At 46.8% G+C, this 20,872-nt stretch overlaps 1 protein-coding gene across 1 annotated transcript in view; it reads left to right on the forward strand.

Moving 5' to 3' along the window:
* The window catches only part of GLP2R (glucagon like peptide 2 receptor), a 52,546-nt gene that overhangs the window by 20,323 nt on the left and 11,351 nt on the right, over nucleotides 1-20,872 (forward strand). Inside the window, exons 6-10 of the mRNA XM_015539199.2 lie at nucleotides 1,010-1,163; nucleotides 2,849-3,008; nucleotides 4,426-4,486; nucleotides 5,860-5,929; nucleotides 14,402-14,490. Coding sequence (XP_015394685.2) covers nucleotides 1,010-1,163; nucleotides 2,849-3,008; nucleotides 4,426-4,486; nucleotides 5,860-5,929; nucleotides 14,402-14,490 — 534 coding nt within the window. The remainder of the gene's footprint in view (nucleotides 1-1,009; nucleotides 1,164-2,848; nucleotides 3,009-4,425; nucleotides 4,487-5,859; nucleotides 5,930-14,401; nucleotides 14,491-20,872) is intronic.

Raw genomic sequence — 20,872 nt, forward strand, 5'->3', positions numbered from 1 at the left:
ACAGGTCCCCACATAGGCTCCTGTAGCACCAGGTCTGGCCCCTCAATCCCAGGATGTTCTATGGCTCCCCAGAGCACAGTCATGACCATATACCCCATCTAGAGAGCAATTCTTGAGCAGTGGGAGAATTCCATAGCCTGTACCCCCTGCTATCCATGACCTCCTACACTCGCCTTCCCAAAGTCCCAGAAGCAAGCCAGGAGAAAGTAACTGCCCAGCTAAGCAACTGCTTTAGTGAAGCCTAGGTTGACCAGATATCCATTTTGCCCCTAGTGCTGGAAAGAACAAGATCTAGTGCCTGCCCTTGAGTGGCACCCAGTCTAATTAGGGAGAAGGATGCATAAATAATAAAACACTTGCCTCAAGTACTGTTTAGAAATTTAAAAAGTAATAATAGCTCTAAAGCCAGGCAGGTGTGTGTGCTACATGGGGGCACAGGCAAGGCTGTGAAGGCACAGTGATGGAAAAGGGTCCTTTTGTCTAGAGACACTAAGGACACACAGTTTTACACCAGCCAGTACAAGAAAAAGAGCCTGCAGGAGGCTTCATGTGGGTGAGAGGGAGGTAATGAGAGCTGACATTTTCTGGGCACTTACTAGGTGTAGGTACTGTGTGAGTACTTTGCACCCCAAACCAGATTGTTGCTACGGCGATCCTTGAAGGAAGTGCTCTCGTCCTTACAGGCAGTAGAGCCTTGGAGAGCTGTGCTTTGGCCTCAGAGTGTCTGGGTCTGAATCTCACCTCCACCACTTCTCTAGGACTTTGGACAGCTGACTTAACCCTTCTGCCTCAATTTCCCAATTTGTGCTCCACGTGTACATGTTATCCCTATTTTCCAGATGAGGGAAATGAGGCACAGAGAAAATCACATAACCCGGCCGCGTGGCTCTGGAGCCTACACGATGAATGTCTGTCCTCTAGTGATAGGTACATAGGTGTTTCCGGCACATGCCTGTTGGTCTGAGCTGTTCTTTCCTGAGGGGAGACACTTGGTTTTTTCCCTGCGCAGAAAACTCCACTGCACACGCAACTATATCCACATGAACCTGTTTGCTTCTTTCATCCTGAGAGCCCTGGCCGTGCTGGTGAAGGATGCCATTTTCTACAACTCTTACTCCAGGAGGCCCAACAGCGACAACAAGTGGCTGTCCTTCGTGTCAGAGGTATGTGCCTCCCTACCATAGCCTCCCACCCGGCAGATCAGGGCTGGGAACCGTGGGGTGGGAAGGTAGGACGGGGAAAGGCAAGAAGGACATGAAGAGGTGTCAGAGGCCTCTGGTGAGAGAAGTATCATCGGACTAAAAACAAAACCCCAAAACCAAACCCCCCAAAAACCCCTCCAAACCTCCCGAGAGTGAGGCAGGTAAAGGAAATCAGCCACGGGCTGCTGTGTGCCCGCGGGTGGGAAATTTCTTCATCTGTGAACCAAAGAGCTGAACCAGATCAGTCTTTTTAAAAAACTATTATTACTAATTTTTAAAGAGACAAAGCTTTCCAAATTGAAATCTGCCTCTGTTGGGATGCTTTTTCTTTTATCCTATTAATACTGGTTGTAGTAACTTGTTAAATTAACCTTGCACCCCTGGAATAAACCCAACTAGGTTCTGATATATTACTCTTTTTCCTATATTTCTGGATTTGTTCACTGAGGTTGTGTTTTGTTTAGCATTCTCTCATCTGCCTCAGTGAGTAATTTTCTTGTGATAAAGAAACTAAAATTTACGCTTACGTCAAACAAAGCGGACTTGTTAACCTGTTTCTCTGTTCTCTGGAAGAACTTATTTAAGATGAGTATTTTTCTTCTTTAAATGTTTGATAGATCATTCCAGTGAAGCCACTTGGGTCCAAAGTTTGCTTTGTTGGAAGGCTTTTAACTGGGGGCTGTTTTCAGCTCTTATATTCAGATTTTCTATTTCTTCTTGTGTCAGCTTTAGTACCTGGTGCTTTTCTAGGGATTTGTACACTTCATCTAACTTTTCAAATTTCTTGCCATCATATTGTTCGTAGTTTCTGAAGATCTTTTAAGATCTTACCATCATAGTTAGAGCAGTATTGCTTTATGTGTCCCTGATACTGACTATTTATACTTTCACTCTCTTCCCTCTTGCTCATCCTTACCAGATGTTTTTCAGTTTTACTGGATTTTCCATAGAATGAAATTTTGGCATTGCTGATTCCCTTTGTTTTATGTTCCCTATTTCATTAGTTTCTGCTTTTACCTTTCTGCTTTCCTTCCACGTCCTTTCCATAGGTTAGATTTTGCTTCTCTTTCTCTGACATGATAGTTAGGATAGTGGACTTTCAGCCTTTTTCTTTTTTAACTAAGGCTTTTAAGATTATAGGCTTTACTCCTGGTGTGGTATTAGTTGCATACGACACATTTTGATATGCGGTATTTTCCATTCATCTGGGTCAGAAATAAGTTCTAATTTATATTATTTCTTTTTTGATTCCTGGGTTATTTAGAAATTTCTTTCCTCCTTTCCAATCATCTGAAGTTGTTTTTTGTTTGTTTGTTTTGTTTTTTAGATTTTTGGTTTCTAGCTTAATTGAACCAAGACCAGAGAACATACCTTTCAGGGTTTTCTTTAGGGAAATGGCGCCAGGGAATTCTCTCTGTTTTTGTCTACAAATGCCTAGAACGTTAAGGGAGAGACTGGGCTTTGAAACCTACAGGAAGCCCCCCTTCCCACTTTGGTATTGTCACCAGCCTCTCTGAGATTGTCAGCAGGTTCGGGAGTGAGGGGGGTGAAGAGGGAGGGCTGTGGGTGGGGGGGGGCCCTTCTTCACCATCTTGGGCCCACGTGGGAATGCCTGGCCTCACCCTCGGGTGCTCTGTCCTCCTCAGATATCTGTCTCCTGCCGCTCTGCCCAGTTCCTGCTGCACTACTTTGTGGGAGCCAATTACTCGTGGCTGCTGGTCGAAGGCCTTTACCTCCACACGCTGCTGGAGCCCACAGTGCTCTCTGAGAGGCGGCTGTGGCCCAGATACATGCTGGTGGGTTGGGGTGAGTGACCCGAGCCCCCAACCTCTTCTCCTAGGGGCCATCGGAACATATGAACCCAACAGATCCTTTGGTTTCCCAACTGGAGGGACCATCTGGGATGGATAACTCCTCAGGGACGAGAGCCTGAAGACAGCGGGGGCGGGGGGCGCACACGCACAGAGACGCACAGGTGCTGTAGACCCAATGCTTATGTTAAAAAACCAACAAGGTTTTGGGAGAATCAGATGCCATTCCTCCCACCCCGTCCTCAGCTGTGGTCACCCGCTTGGGGCACCATAATAAAATGCATAGACTTTATGGCTCAACCAACAGACATTTATTTCTCATAGTTGTGGGGTCTGGGAAGTTTGAGATCAGGATGCCAGGGTGGCCCAGTTCTGGCAAGGGCCTCTTCCTGGCTTGTAGACAGCTGGATTCTGACTGTAGCCTCACATGGTGGAGAGAGAGAGAGACAGAGACCGAGAGAAAGCAAGCTCTCTGGTCTCTTCCTACAAGGACATTAATCCCATCATGATGCTTACCCCTCCCTCCAAACCTAACTACCTCCAAAGGTCCCACCTCCAATTACCATCACACTGAGGGTTGGAGCTTCAACATGGGATGGGAGGGGACACAAACATTCAACCCATAACACCAACTGAGTCTTCAAGACAAGATTTAGAGGGGCATCTGGGTGGCTCAGTTGGTTGGGCATCCAGCTTCAGGTCGTGTCATGATCTCACAGTTCATAAGTTCAAGCCCCATGTTGCGCCCGCTGCTGTCAGCCTGGAGCCTGGAACCCGCTTCAGATTCTGTTTCTCCCTCTGTCTCTGCCCCTCCCCCATTCTCTCTCTCTCTCTCTCTCTCTCTCTCTCTCTCTCTCTCACACACACACACACACACACACACACAAATAAATAAACATTAAAAAATTTTTCTAGAAAGGGATTCCTGAGTGGCTCAGTCAGTTAAGATTCTGTGTCTCCCTCTCTTTCTGTTCCTCCCCCTCTCGCACTCTGTTTCCCTCTCTCTCTCAAAAATAAAAATAAAGATTAAAAAAATTACAAAAAATAAAAAAAAAAAAGATGGGATCTAAACCCTGAAACCCCGTTGTCACAAATTCTTAGAGAACGTGATGCTGCAGGATTCAGAGGAAATGCCCTTGACCGACAACTTGGGAGACTTTGGTTAACGCCTTGGATTTACTCTGAGCTGCTTTGCAACATGTGGCAAATGTTTTCTCCTCTCTGCTTCCTGGTTTGTGGGACAGTAAAACAACAGATGGGCTCTGTGCCACCCCAGGTCTCTCCAGATCTCAGCCTGCAATTCTCTAATAGTTGGGCTTTTAACCGGATGTGTTTGGCCCATCAGGCTGGGGTGAGAGGCAGGCGGATTGAGTCATCCGGCCCCTAACTGCATTTCCCTGTTGTCTCCCCAGCCTTCCCGCTGCTGTTTGTGGTACCCTGGAGTATTGCTCGTGCACAGCTGGAGAACACCGGGTAGGAAATTCACACCCGCTTTCACACCTGCTTTCACCTGCTCGCAGCCAGGAATTCTAAGATATGCCTAGATGCAAGGATTTATGCCATTTTCCCAAAGAGCATAGCCACCCCCTTCCATTTTGGCTGTCTAGAATATGCTTAGGGATGTAGATTAAAAAAATCAAAGACCTTTCTTACAGTAATGAGTTTGTTAGCTTAGGTATACACGCAAAGTAGCACAAAAATCTGCTCAAATTAATGCAAAAATTGGCTGCCTAGGTTAGCAGTGACCCTCAATATGTAAGGATATGGGTACAAAATTGGTTATGGTGTCATTGTTCACAGTGGGGGGGGGGCAAAAAAAGCGAACTGAAATGAGTGAAGGGGGTCAAAAGGTACAAACTTCCTTATAAAATAAGTAAATCCCAGGGATATGAAGTGCAACATGGAGACAGCATGGTGAGTTGATAATACTATATTGTATATTTGAAAGTTGCTAAGCAAGTCTATTTTATTTATTGATTTATTTAAATGTTTTTTTTTTATTTATTTTTGAGAAAGAAAGAGAGACAGAGACAGAGTGTGAGCAGGGGAGGGGCAGGGAGAGAGAGGGCGGGGGGACACAGAATCTGAAGCAGGCTCCAGGCTCCGAGCTGTCAGCACAGAGCCCGACGTGGAGCTCGAATTCTCGAACTGTGAGATCACGACCCGAGCCGAAGTCGGACACTCAACGGACTGAGCCACCCAGGCGCCCCTAAATGGGTCTATTTTAAAGGTCCCTGTTGCAAGAAAAAATATTTGTAACTATGTGTGGTGATAGACGTTAACTGGATTTATTGTGGCGGTCATTCTGAAATATATACAAATATCGAGTCATGTTATACACCTGAAACTAATATAATGTTATGTATCCATTAGACCTCAATTAAAAAATAACCCCAAACAAACAAACAAAAAAGTGCCTGATCATGCACAAAAATGAGAAGCCATGAACAAACTGTGGCATACCTATATTGCGGAATATTAAGGGGAATACTGAAAAAAACAGGTTGGTTCCGTACCTTTCGGCTTCTCGGGCTGACTCCCAATAGCACATTGCCAAGCCTGTTGTGAATAATGTATGTCATGTGATCATATTCTTTTCCCTCCAAATAATCATTACCAAAAGTCCCCTATGCATAATTAAGAATTTACTTTTGGAGGGGAAAAAAAGAATTTATCTTTGTGTGAACGTAGGGAAAAGTGTAGAGGGTCACGCACCAAGGAAGGGGTTTTAATCCTGTTTTTTCCCTCTCCCCCTCTCAGGAGAATCATGGGTGGGAAGTCAGTCCTTCTTCCAGAGGGTCTGAGGCCGTCACACTCAACCTTGTCCTGCCTGCTCTCTGCCGTAGGTGCTGGGGAACCAACAGGAATAAGAAAATCTGGTGGATCATCCGGGGGCCCATGCTGCTTTGTGTCATGGTAAGGACCATCCCGCCCCCTCTTTTTCCTCTCTGAACTTGGCAGCTGTGGGGGACCCCGCACCCCTGCACCTGCCCCCCACCAAATTCTCTGGCTCCAAATGAGCCTGGACCAGTTCCTTGGAGAAGGAGTCGCCGAGCTGTGAGTAGGATGTGTTGAATGTTAGAAGGAACAACTTGGAAACTTCTCCTTGTTCTGGCTCTGGGCTCAAATGCAGGCTTGTACGCACGCCTCCTTCTCTCTGGGTCTGTAAACTATGTATAGCAACCTATCTATCACCTGCTCGGCGACCCCGTATTGGGGGCTGTGATTTGTACATGGGTAGGTGTCATTGTTCTGTTTCTTCTACCCACGAGGACACGGAGAAGATGGCAGGAGACTTGCCTCAAGTCCCAGTAAGTGGGGGCACTGGATCTCAGCCCAAAGGGACTGACTGGGGGCACTGGCACTTGTCGCCACAGCCCTGTGCTGCTGCCCCCCCCCAATATTTATTGACTCCTGCCCACGTGCCTGATGCAGACCTGTCACGCATTAGTACCTCGCTTTGGACTATCCTGAGATTTGTCACTTTATCCACCCACTCCCCCCCACCCAGCTGCTGTCCCCAGACATTTCCACCGAAAGGTGGATGGTCACACCCCGCCTTGTGTCCTTCCAGATCCCTTACAGACTTCTGCTACGGTCCCGGCAATGTTTCCTTACATGTATGTGTCTAAAACCTGTCCGCTGCCCCCGTGAGTCCTGTGTTCTTCATCCTGGCAGCCAGTCCGGACAAATGGCTGTCCACATGGGCTTACTCAGCGAACGCCTGGGACCCACGCTCCCCGGCACTAGAACGTTCTCTCTAACCAGCCAGGCCCTCCCCGGGATGGAGCTCAGGCTCGGTGCAGCTGGAACCCCAGTGTTTACTCTGCAGTCCTTCTAGAGGAGACATCCATGCTTGTTATTGATGCTCTTGATTGATTCCCTTGGCTGCTCTTAGAAGCACCGTGGTGTCTTTTTTTTTTTTTTTAATGTTTATTTATTTTTGAGAGAGAGAGAGAGAACAGGGGAAGGGCAGAGAAACAAGGAGACACAGAATCCGAAGCAGGCTCCGGGCTCCGAGCTGTCAGCACAGAGCCCGACGCAGGGCTCAAACTCACAAACCGCGAGATCATGACCTGAGCTGAAGTCAGATGCTTCACCGACTGAGCCCCCCAGGAGCCCCACCGGGGTGTCTTTAAAGATTCTTCTGTGCTTGGGTCTCACACCCAGAGATTTGTGTTGCGTTGATCTCGGGTGTGACCCAGGGATTCCAAGGTGCAGCCAGGGTTGAAGAACATCTTGTGACACACGCTCAATGCTCCAAGTGTGGCCACCCAAACTCTTGTAGCTTCAGGTTCTCAGGCCCCACCCCAGCCCTGCTGAATCCGAATCTGCACTGCAACAAGATCCCCAGGTTTGGGGTGCACATCGAAGTCTGGGGAGCTCTTTGCCCACACACCAGTGGTTCTCCAAGCTGGCCGTGCGTTAGAAACTTAGTGACTCGTATTGTAGAGAATTACATCAGAAATTCTGGAGGTGGGGCCCGGGCGGTTGTAGTTTTACAAGCTCGCAGGTGGTTCAAATGGACTTCTCCTGGTCCCTCCTTGTTCCCGTAGCCATATTCTCTCCCCGCAGGGGAGCAGACAATGTGCTTTATCGGCTCATCTCTGATAAAGTGACCTTCACACTCTTGCTGTCACCAGCTACGCAGAAGTGGCCAGAGTCACCTTAGCTCACGGTGGCTCCTTGCTCTCCCATCCACACCTCCCGCTCCCCCCCATTGCCCAGCGAATGACACCGCCATCCATCTACCAGCTACCCAAGCCCCAAACCTGGGTGCCCTCCTGCCTGCTCTCCTCTTCCTCCCTGCAACATGCACTCAGACTTAAGTCATCAGTTCTCTCTCCAAAGATCTCTCCAAGCTGTCCCTTCTCCCCCCCCTCCCCTCGTCTCCATTGTTCTTCAGCCTCTGGGGATTTCTCATGCACACTTGTGCAAATGCCACCTGCTTGGTCTCCCTTCTTCCTTCTTGCCCTCTGACAATCCATCCTCCGCATTGTGGCCAGAGTGGTCTTTCTTGAGCAAACTTTGGTTACGTCTGTCTTCTACGTGTGTCTTTCTCGTGGCGCACTGTTGCCCTTGGGCGTGCCTTCCAAACTCCTTAGTGTGGAAAGTATTGTTATTCCTGGTCTACTCATCCAACCACAAGCACCCCACGCTTTATTTATATGGAGAAACTCGCCGTTCCCCGTATCCACGCTGCTGTTTCGCTAGTCCCACATTTTGCACACGCTGCCTTCCTGCCCCCAATGCCCATCGGATGGCCCCGCGACTGGTGAACACTTAACTTCCTGCTTGGAGACTAAGCTCTTTACGAATCTCTCTACCTCTCAAATTAAGGAAGAGTCGACAGGCATGCCTGAAAGGGACACGTTCATAATCGTCCTCAGGTCTGTGAAGATCTTACAGAGGACCTTGCTGAACTATGGTTGTCTGTGTACAGGGTCTTGGACAAGAGGAATGGGCTTAAATAGAAATGGGAAAACTTCCCTTTGGACACAAGGAAGAACGTCAGAATCTAAACTGGTAAAACATTGGTGTGGACCACAGAGAAAGGCTTTGGGTTTTTTTTTATCTCTGTCCATTTCCAAGAGGAGAGACTCTGTCCTGAGAAGCAGGCTGCAGAAACTCATGTCTTCCTCTCCCTCCCCCCACCCCACCTGATGTCTTCCTCTCCCTCCCCCTCCCACCTGATGTCTTTCTTTCCCTCCCCTTCCTCATGTCTTCCTCTCCCTCCCCCCACCCCACCTCATGTCTTCCTCTCCTTCCCCCCACCCCCCACCAGCTCTAGGATCCTATACACTCCAAGGACAGTGGGATTTGCATGCCCTACATGAAGTGCAGGCTTCGTGGTTAATCTATGGTGTGCTGACCTCTCTAGGCTGCTGTTTCATCTATAAAATCAGAGTTGGCCCAGACCAATGGTTCTCAACTGAAGGTGATTCTACCCCCTCATTTGGGCAACTCTGGAGATATTTCTAATCATCTCAACTGGAGTGGGGGTGCTGCTGGCAGCCAATGCATAGAGGCCAAGGGTGCTGGTGCACAAAACAGCCCCCACCACAAAGCACTATGGTCAAGAGTACTGAGGTTGAGGAACCCAGGACTAGACAGTTGGCTGTACATTATAGCTCAGGAGGATAAGGAAAAAGCCATAACTAACCCCAAACTGGACTCTACCCTAGATTGATGGAAACAGAACTGCCAGGTTGGGCTTCCTTAGCTTTGGAATCACACACATTCACTCTCTTGCACCTTCATTTAACATTTATGGAGCACCAGCTGTGTGCTTAGCTCAGTGCTAATTTCTTTCTGGGAGAAAAAAGATGAATTCCCCATAGTTTTTGCCCTCAGTCAGTTCAAATCTAATAGTTGTGATTTTGAGACTCATCAGACTATGACTGAGCCAAAAATTGCCTTCATGCTTAGTTAGAAGACCACATGTTACAGTTTTCCTCTGACCTGAGTGAATGTAACCCAAACTCCAAAATAAAATTCCTTGAACCACACATGGAAGGAACCAGGGCCCCTGAATGTCTTCATAGAGCAGAGCTTCTCCCATTGCAATAGAGTATTTAGTAAGCAAAATAATAATAATAATAATAATAATAATAATAAACCTTTATTGTGTTTGGGGGAACAAAAAGAGTTTCTTGACCACATATTTTCTAGCTAAGCTGAAATACTAAAAACAACATAATAATCAAGATGTTGCTCATAGCATTTGGCATTTCAGGGCACTTCACAATCTCATTTCACCTTGTCCAAATCTGAGGCTGGTCCTATTCTCTAGAGGATGGATCAGAGGTTTCTGGGAAACCCCCAGGCCAACTCAGCCCCCCAGGCAGCATCCTTGTTGCCATAGCTGGGCTTCCCCCACCACCTCCTGATTGGGTCTGTGTCTACAGATCAGCATCTGGGTGAAGTGAATGAATGTCATGCTGGGTTTTCAGACCTCCCACCTGACTTTATCTACTGCCTTCTGGATTCTCTGTGTTTCAGAATAACATATTATGACAGCCTGAACAATTCAGATGCTCTGTAGGTCTTTCATGAGACATAGAAATTGGAGACTTCCCAATTCCCATCTTCTTCAGGATAAAAGACTCTACTACTTAAATTAAGCTGTTACCCCTGAGTGTACATTAAGAATAGAACCATTCTGGGGCACCTGGGTGGTTCAGTTGGTTAAGCGTCCAACTCTTGATTTCAGCTCAGGTCATGATCTCACAGTTCGTGGCACCGAACCCCATGTCGGGCTCTGCACTGACAGTACAGAGCATGCTTGGGATTCTCTCTCTCCCTCTCTCTCTGATCCTCTCCCCACTTGTTCTCTCTCTCTTTTTTTCTTTCAAAATAAAATAAACATTAAAAAAAAAGAATAGAACCATCCTGAAATATGGAATATTCTTATATCCCAGTCTCCTCTGCTCCCAGTAGAAAATCCATAAAGCTTTAATTAGTCCAAACCTTCAGGGTTTACAAAATACATACATTGTGCAAGATTGTTCTATCCATATCATAATTCCTGGAGATAACGGAACAACCAAATTAAACAGCCAGTTGAATAGCTTTTTTGAGCCAATGACTGAATAGACCATCTGTTGACTTTATGAAGTTATATAGTCCAATGCCTTCATTTGTTCTTACTGGATCTTCTCTAGCAGCCTCAGGACTTGGCAAAGCTGAGAAATCAGTAAAATTAGTCTTCACTGGTCTTGTCCCTTTTTAGGTCTTCCACCTCACCAGGAACCCAGGGGCGTGCTGTGTCCTCAAAACATCTCCTAATTTCCATATCCCCTCCTCTAAGAGTTACAGTGGGAATCTCTCCATACCCTGTATTTTCCCACCCCCTTAAAACTTAGTTTTGGCGCATCCCATCTTCTGCTTCCCATGGTGAAAGTAGGTCAGATCATAAGTAAGCAATTGAATTATCCATTGTGAAAATGGACACATGAATGAATAAGAGTTGGAGAAAATCCCCTCCATCCCACCCCAAGTGTTCTTTATCTTCTATGTGATGTGTACACATCAGCAGCGTTCTAGGGATGAACTATTTTAAACCAAAGGAGCAACTCTAATGGTAGGCATTTTAGTCCACACAGCAGGCCAGAAGAGGAGGGGTTGGGGTAGGTGGAGAAGCTTAGGGGTAGATGAAGCCTACTTCTGAGCCCCCTACTATGTTAGCCATCACCTCTTCTAGCACAGGACCTAAACACAGGAGCTGCAATGCCAAGGAAGTGTCACCAAGAATCTTATATCTGATAATGCATTCTGCACTGTCTAGGACCTGAAAGGGAACGTTATCTATCTGGGGTCCTAAGCACCCCCATTCTGATCACAGCATCTAAGAGGAATTGGCTGGGTTCTTGGAAGATTTCCTCCTTCTGCTCCTTTTCCTACTTCTGTACAGATGAAGAACAGTACTACCCAACGTGCCTACTGACTCTTGTCTTGTGTCTTGACCATGAACCCAAGCTCCATGGTCAACCAGGCTGGTGTTTCATCCTGTGGCACTGAAGAAGCACTTCCTCTGCACGGCCATTGGTTGATGCCCATTTTCTCATGTCTGGTCCCTGGAAGGCACAAACAACAGCAAATCCACATCCTCTCCATCACAACCCTTCGTATCCTAGGAAACAGTCCTGATCGAAATTAACTTGCTAAAATATGTGCCTTTCCCCAGTTAAGCTTACTTTACAAGAAAAAATGCTTGAGTTCAACAAATCACTAAGCCAAGGACACAACGTTTTCTCTTCATGAGGAAAAGCAGATATCCCATTAAAGAAATAAATTACTTGGTTGCATTTAGTTTGTATTTAAGTGTCCTGTTGCTAAATATTCCTTGGCTAGGAAGCTCCATCATTCCTGTTGGCTAGTGGGTTGGGATAAATAGCCTCTTGCCTGGAACTGTAGACTGCTAGCTTTGAGCACTGACTCTCCTGAGGCCAATAAGGCAAGTCTCAGTAGGTACACATTGGATTCTGGAGCTTGTGTTTCAATATGTGGTTCAAGGGATTTGTTTCCAGACAGGGGTGGGGGATTAGTACTGCACTGGCTCAAAGTTCATAGAGACTTTGATCTCTAGTTTGTAGACTCCATTAATTGTTACCCAATCACCGTCTCCACTGGCTCTTTTTTCATTGCAGAGAGGCAGTTTTGTCTTTTCCATTAAAAAAAAAAACAAAAACAAAAACCTGTAACCCCAAACCTCTTCTAGCCCTGCACAGAAAAGTGATCTCCTTCTGTATCTCTTGTCAATTATTCTTTTTATTCTTCTGCTTCCCTTCACAGCCAAGCCTCTTCAATGTGGTCTACACCGGCCGTCTCCCTCTTTACATCTAGCTCACAAAACAAAGCATTGCAATCTACCTTGGGCTCCCACCTGTGAACTGCACCTTCTCTCAGCTCTTTGTTGCTAAATGCAGTCTTATTTTGCTGAAATTTCGGGTAGCATTTAAGCCTCCTCAAAGTTCTTACAGACATGAGTTTCCAGGACACCACTTCCTTGTGGTCTGCTCCAACTGCCCGGGCCTGTTCTTTCTCAATCTCCTTTGCCGTCTCCGCTTCCACCATTCCCTTCATTACAAGGTGAGTCTCTTACCCTCTTTTTCTCCCAGTCTGCACAGCTTTTCTGGCTGGAGCCAGCCATCGCTGGCTCCATGCTCCAGCTGGGACCTCTCTGCTGAGATGCAGACATAAATATGTCACTGCCTTGGGACATCGCTTGTGTCCAAAACAGCTGGAATCATCCCTCTTCTCCCCACACCGCTCTTCTTCTTCCATGTGCTTATTCTCAGTGAATGGTAATACTGTACATCCGAGATCAGCCGAGAAATGTTGGGGTCATCTCGGACCTCACATCCAACCACTAACAAAGGCCATTTGACTCAAGCTCCTTAGAAAGTTCGAATCCCTCTCCTACTTCCCATCACTGATGCACCATGGCTGTGGCTTTACCTCATCTCTCCATCATCTTCCTCCGATTAGCGTCCCCTCCTCTGATTCTCCGTTAGTCTCCCCTCCTCTGATTTTGCCTTCGTCTAATCCATTCTTCCCACAGCTTCTAAAATGATCTTTCTGAAGTTCGGAAATATAAATCTCATCGGGTAACTTACCTGCTTGAGATTCATCACCGGCTTTCCATTGCTCTCAGAAGAAAACCTAAACTCCTTCCTCCAACCTTGAGAAGACTGTGCAGGAGCTGGTTCTCCACCCCTACTCCAGCCTCACTTTTCACAGTTCTTGTTCTCATTCTCCAAGCCCTACCCACACTCAAATATTTGCCCTTCTACCTCTCCAAGAGCCCCACAATGTCTCACGTGGTTGCTGTCAAGGTGTTGGCCAGGGCTGTGGCCGTCAGATGGCTTGACTAGGGCTGGAGAATCAGCTTCCCAGTGGCTCATACACATGGTTGGTAAGCGGTGCTGGTTGTTGGTAGGAAGACTCAGGTCTGCCATGTGGGTTTGTCCACAGCCTGCTGAAGTGTCCTCACAACATGGCGGTTAACTTTCCCCAGAGGGAAAGAGAGAGCAAGAGAGACAGAACCAGGTGGATACCATGCTCCTGAGGACCTAACTTCAGAAGTCACATAGCATCCCTTCCGCCATATTCTTTTTATTAGATGCACACAGCTAAGTCTAGCTCACGTACCAGAGGGAAGGGAGAAATTAGGCTCTGCCTTTCGAAGGGAGCACTGTTGAAGAATTGTCCGCCATATTCTTTTCATTAGATGCACACAGCTAAGTCTAGCTCACATACCAGAGGGAAGGGAGAAATTAGGCTCTGCCTTTTGAAGGGAGCAGTGTTGAAGAATTGGCACACATAGTTAAAAATCTCTACCAAGGCTGACAACAAAGGGATGAACTTTCCCAACCCATGACAGGTGTGGAATATAGTCTAGGGAGTGGGGAACATGTAATTTCCAATAAATTCCATGGCAGCAACAAGATCTCAGGTTAGATACCAATAAGGCTGGAGTTCTTTACAGAAGGGAGGCAGTGAGTTTTCTGTTTCATGGAAGGAAAGGTAATTATCGGGTAAAGCTGTGTGTAAGTACCAGCTCCATCACTTACCTGCTGTGCGAACTTGGTAATTGTAATTGTTCCTCTGTGCCTCTGTTTTCTCATTGTATCACAACATAAAAATAGTGTGGTTTCCTCAGAGGATTCTTATAAGGATTAAATAAAATAATCTATGGATGTATCAAGATGGCCCTAGGAAGAGTGTGGATGACCACAGGCACATACTACCCGAATGGCCAGTTGCCAAGTTTCCCCTGGTTTATCTGGATAAGGATCCAATGGCCAGGCCCCAGATGACCTTGATATTCATAACCACATGGACTCCATCATGTATTTACCCATATCTGCTTTTTTTTCCCCCAAGGTCAATTTCTTCATCTTCCTGAAAATTGTCAAGCTTCTCATTTCTAAGCTCAAAGCCCATCAAATGTGCTTCAGAGATTATAAATACAGGTGAGTGGCCTGAGGTCAGTACCCAATGCTCCAAGATTATTTTGACCCCTTCGGGCTGTCCTGGTTAATGCTCTGGGAAGAGGGGCATGAGTTACATCAGTATGTCTATCTCCTAAGATAAGAGTATCCGGAAGAGACCCTCTTAAAAGGTGTCATGGTGTCGTGTGGGGTTTTTGCCACTGCTGAGGACCTTCTGGCCCCGTGGAAATGAAGCGAGTAGTCAAGGGTACACATTTCCTGTAGCAGGAAGCTTAAAGTGCACCTAAGAATGGGTGGTTGAGCCATTTGGTTGAGCCAAAGGAGGGGCTCTAATGGTAAGGATTTTAGTCCCCGTGGCAGGTCATAGGCAGAGATGTGAGTGGGGACAGCCAGAGCTCTGTTTCTCTCTAAGGCTAGAATGGGGCCTGACCCACATGTGCTGGGAAGGTGGTTTTCCTGTTTAGCTGACAAACATTTATTTTTATTTTTTATTTTATTTTTTTTAATTTTTTTTTAACATTTATTTATTTTTGAGACAGAGAGAGACAGAGCACGAACGGGGGAGGGGCAGAGAGAGAGGGAGACACAGAATCTGAAACAGGCTCCAGGCTCTGAGCGGTCAGCACAGAGCCCGACGCGGGGCTCGAACTCGCATACCACGAGATCGTGACCTGAGCCGAAGTCGGACGCTTAACCGACTGAGCCACCCAGGTGCCCCTTAGCTGACAAACATTTAATGAACGCCTACCATGTGCCTGGCACTGAGCTTGGAACAAAAGAAAGGTACTATGCAGACCCAGTCTGCAAAGACCACACATTCCAACCCCAAGGACTAGTATATTGGCGTGAACATGCATCAGGGAGGCTGGTGCTGGCCACGGCTCCAGATTCTCTGAGTGACCTTGGGCAAGTCACTTGGCCTCTCTGGGTCTGATTTCTGGTGTGGAGAATGGGAATGTCACATGAGACCCATCTTTTGCCTGTTTGGAGGACCGAAGAAGGTCATAGATGTGGGTACTCAGTCTAATCAGATGTGGCGAGTGGTGTTTGCCCAGGATCCAGACCCCAAGTCCTATCTGCTTAAAACCCTTCTTCCAGGAGGTCCCGAAGGGTAAACACGCATGGTTCCACACTGGCAAAATATATGCTATAACTGGCCCAAATATTTTGCAAACACCCTTATCCCCAGAGCACTTGGGCTGGCTTGGACAACACAGAGCCACACCGACTCTCTTGGCGCCTCTGGTGGAGACTCTAAGTGGCTCAAAGTTTCTTTGGCCCTTTCCCAAGGCTCAGCCTCCAACTGTTCTGTGAGAGTGGAGGTCCAAAAGCATAGTCAGAGCTGTTCTAGTCCGCCCACTGAGGGTCCATTCAGGGAGGGCAGCCCTCTCACCAACCAGGTGCAGGGGACACTGGGGCATCTGGGAAACTGGAAAGAGAACATCGTTCCCCACAGACAGATCAGGGAGCAGACAGATCCCAAGACACCACTCTCCATGCAGACTGAGAGCCGGCACCCTGCTATTTGGTGGCCCCAAAGCCCGCCATGTACCACTGGGGCTCTCCCCGTGCTCCAGACCCATAGCACCCCTGCAGTAACTTTCCATTCTGGCTGCTTGTAAGCGTCACCTGACAGCCAGCCTAAAGGATAGACTCGTGAGGCTCCCCACTGGGTATTCGGACTCAGTAAATGCGACATGGGCCCCCCCTCCCCCGCCATGTGGACTCCTTATGGAGCTCCCCAAGAGATTTTGATACACAGAGTGCAGGACCTCTGCCTCAGATGCCCTAGTGAAATAATGCGTGGAATTTTCTGGTGGGGCCGTGGCAGATGTGTTTCTAAGCAGCCTCAATACCCCTTTTTGCAAGGTCTCCTTTGGAGTTATCCAAGATGGTGGTCTCTAAACTTTTCTGATCATGCATCTTTTTCAGTAAAGAAATTTTGAGCATGCCTCTCATCATATGTACACATGGTCTGCTGAACTAATATGGACATTATAAAATACAAAAAAAAGAGAAAATTATAAAGGATAGATTAAATATTAGCGCATAGAACTCCCATTATCTTTCCTTCTTATATTTTCTCCTAATACCAAATGGATTGTCTTGAATATCCCTGAAGCTCATTGACCGATTGGGAACCAGTGATCTAGGGAATCGTAAATCAAGATACCGGGGAGACCCTCATGGCCGAGAAATGATTCAGGACAGCTATTTTGGGGGAAGAAGGGATAACCTGTCTGACATACACAATCTATCTGGAAGGTTCTCTTTTCCTTTCCTAACTCTCGTTCAAGGATAAAGCTTGAAAAGAGGAACCTGGGTGCAGGGCCACCTGGAGGCCCCCCAGGGTGAGCCACCTCACCTTGGCAAGTTTGCTACCACCTGGCGGCTGAGCTGGGGACCTATCAGTGTCCCCAAGTGACTGAGACTTTAGAGGGCCGACTCACACACCAACTGAACTCACAAGAGACAGATACATAAACCGGACTCTACAACTGTTCATTCTTAAGAGACCGTGGAAGGCAGGGGTGGGCTGAAGCTTCCTTCTGGTGCCGTCACTCCTAGCTCCATTGGCAACAAACGATCCAGAAATCCAAAGCGGTCACCAGAGTCTCACTGGTGTGAGTAGGGTGGTCGGTGGGAAGGATCACTGACTGTGAGCAGCCACCTGCCTGGCGAGAGCAGGGTTCATTCCCCCAGGGTCTCCACACGTAGGGCTGGGTAAGTCCAGGGGACTTCTCACTTCTCGGTGATTTTCTCCATCATTTTGGTTGGCCATCAATTTCCCTTTACTTACCCTGTCTCCGTGCAGAGTACAGTACAATTAAGTAGCTTGTGCTCATTAATGAGCAAAAATCCAGGCCCTGTCTCTCAGGGCACACCGGGCCACCTTACTTTACTGCCTGGGCTGGAGAATCCTCCAACGTCGATGAGGCAATTGCCCGTTTTTCTCTCCCAACAGCGCTAACACCCTCATTTCTAAGTTCCGTCACCCACGGTGGGTCATCAGCACCCCCAGCTCACACTGCCCTCTCCCTACATTGGAGGGGTCTCCCCCTCCCCCTCCAGGTCCCCCTCCAGCTTTGTTTTCTTTTGTCGTCCTCTGCCAGGGTGGGGAGGAAGAGGCAGAGGGACCCAGGGCATTTTGTCCAAACTCTGGTAGAAACGGGTCTGCCTCCACCTCTCCCAGATTTTGAGAACTTTCAGAATGTGGCTCTCAAGATTTGGCCCCCCTCCAGGAGTATATTTTAGGAAGGTTTAAAGTAAATATATTTAGGTCTTGCCAAAAAGGCAAGTGGCTAGGAGGTGGAGGAACTTTTGTAGTCCTAGCTCTGTCTCTGGGCTCCCACCATTCAGGCAGAGGAACGTTACGGGGTCCCCCTGCCTGGCCCGGAGCAGGAGAGCTGACCCAGTCCCCCTGAATGTGGACAGACACCTGCCGACGATCAGCGCGGTCTCTGATCTGTGTGGCTCCCAGCCTTCAGGCGACTGTCCCCCTGGAGGACCCGTCTTAACTCTGTGTGTGGTGTGTGGGCAGAGCTCTTGACGAATTTATAAAGAAGAATTATTTCTTAACCTGCTGGACCCCAGAGCCCTCTCTTAAAAGACTTTCTAGCAGGCAACCAAAGACAAAAAAAAAAAAAAGTTACAAATGGAAGTAAAATTGATCATTGAGGCTACAAAGGCACCCCAGGGCAGGGATGGCTTCTTTATTTTTTTAAATTTAAATCCAAGTTGGTTAACATTTAGTTTAATAATGGCTTCAGGAATAGAATTTAGTGATTCATTCTATATATAACACCCGGTGCTCATCCCAACAAGCGTCCCCCTAATGCCCATCCCCCATTTAGCCCGTCCCCCCACCCAACACCCCCTCAGCAACAAAAATACAGTTTGTTCTCTGTATTTAAGAGTCTCTTATGGTTTGTCTCCCTCTGTGTTTTTACCTTATTTTTGCTTCCCTTCCCTTATGTTCAGCTATCTTGTCTCAAATTCCACATATGCGTGAAATCATTTTGCTTAGCAGAATACACTCTAGTTCCATCCATGTTGTTGCAAATGGCAAGATTTCATTGTTTTTGATCGCCGAGTAGTATTCCATTGTATGTATACACCACGTTTTCTTTATCCATTCATCAGTCAATGGACACTTGGGCTCTTTCCATCCTTTGACTATTGTCAATAGCGCTGCTATAAATATCGGGGTGCATGTGCCCCTTTGAATCAGCATTTTTGTACCCTTGGATAAATACCTACTAGTGCAATTGCTGGCTCATAGGGTAGCTCGGTTTTTAATTTGTCGAGGACCCTCCACACCGTTTTCCAGAGTGGCTGTACCAGTTTGCATTCCCAGCAACAGTGCAAGAAGATTCCTCTCTCTGAGAGTGTCAGATACCATAATTTTAAGGGTTTACATGTCATTTCGTCTTTAAAAATGACTGTATTATTATTAATAAATAATATCTTATTATGGTTTCAACACTTCTTATTATCAGCCGTAGAACCCTTGTTTTTACAGACGAGAGGTGAAATAGTCTGCCCAAAGCTACATGGCCAGTCATTGATGGTGCCGGGATTTGAACCCAGGCCCAGATACTGGCCTGTGCTGTCTTTGATGGCAACTCTTCCTCTCTCACTGCGCTGACTCATGCTTAATAAATATTTGTTGGATGGCTAACGGACTGCAATAAGCCAAACAATTTAAATAAACAATTGGCCGTAGATGAAAAAATGAGCATAAATACGGTTCACAAGCGTAAATGGCGAAAGACATTTATGGATTTCCATTCGACCAAGGACACACACGGGGTTCTGTCTAAGCAGAAGTCAGAGCAAGGTGAGGAATGGGAAATCCCTTGACATCCATGGATCTGGTCGTTACCAAAACCTCATAAAAAAGATGTCATTTTTTAAAAGATCATCCCGTACTAAATGCAGGATTCTGGCACGTGCAGAGGACATCCGTGGGAAAAATTGGTGAAACCCGAATGGAATCCGGATGTATAGTTGTTAGTCACATACCAATGTTGGACAAATGGTCTGTGGTTAATACAAGACTAACATTAGTGGAAACAGTGAAGTTGTATGTGGGCACTCGCTGTACTATTTTTGCTACTTTTCCACACATCCAAGATTATTCCAAAATAAGGAGCTTATTCAAAGCACGTAATGGCATAGCGAGGCCCCGAGAATGATTTGAGAGTGAGATGCGGATCTGCACTCAGTATGTAAGTATGTGTCCTCGAAACCCAGATGACCGGAGCGAGGGTGGCAAACTGAGATGCTTTCGGGGGCCAGGCGAGGAACTGTGGGTGAGTGGGGCAGACCGGCTGCATGTCCTGGAACACATGTTCCCTCTAGAAAGAAACAGCCACCCTCAGGCCAGAGCCGACGGTCACCAAGCAAGAATTCGGGCCCCGTAGAGCCAGCTTCTCCCACTTTTCAAAAGAAGCCGGAAATCTGGACCTCTGCTCAAACTCTCCTTACTTATTACTTAAAGATGGCTCCGATAACAAAAATCACCCTCTTCGCATAAGTAAAAACCGTCTGCAGGACAGATACACCCTGTGGCCACCATTTCGCCATTATCTGACCCAAGCATTTTAAAAATACTCCTGGAAATTAAAACACAAATATCTCTTGACCACGGGCCCGGGGGGCATCCCCTCTGCTCTTTAACGGGCTTAGGTCTTTTCGGGGCACAAAGGTGAGGGTTTTCTTGTTTTCTTGATAACATTACACTTGAATGGCTCTCACGGGTACAGGATCCATACTAAGCACTTTCTCTTGGGCACAGTTAAACCTTCCTGAGGATACTGCCCGGGAGCTGCTGATATTCCGACATGTTTAAGTCCATGGCCTTCAGCAGGGGAGAGATTTCTCCAAGTCTGGCCCTTTAAGACAAGTGATTTGGGCTAAAAGTCATTACGATGAAACTCTTTTTTTCCAATGTGTGTATACAAGACAGTAGCTCTGTTTGTACCCTGCATATGAGTCACTTTTGCTAATGTAGTTAGTTTTAAATTAATCTCAGTACTGAAAAGCAGTTGTTCCCAAATGTGGCTGCTTATAAGAATCCCATGAGGAAAGCCTTAAAAATTCACATTCCCAGGACCAGACATCCAGAGGTTTTGACTCAGGAGGTCGATACCGGGGCCCAGGAAGCTAGCTGGCTCTATCTATTATCTATTATCTATCATCTACCTATCTATCTATCTATCCATCCATTTATCTATCCATCCATCCATTTATCTATCTATATGTCTATCACCTATCTTCATATATATATATATATATATATATATATATATATAACCATTTATCTTCCTATCTTCAACGTATCTATCCATTTATCTATCTACCATCTATCTGCCTATCCATCTATCTATCTATCTGTCTA

The sequence above is a fragment of the Panthera tigris genome, chromosome E1 (assembly GCF_018350195.1).
Source record: "Panthera tigris isolate Pti1 chromosome E1, P.tigris_Pti1_mat1.1, whole genome shotgun sequence".
Lineage (NCBI taxonomy): Eukaryota > Metazoa > Chordata > Mammalia > Carnivora > Felidae > Panthera > Panthera tigris.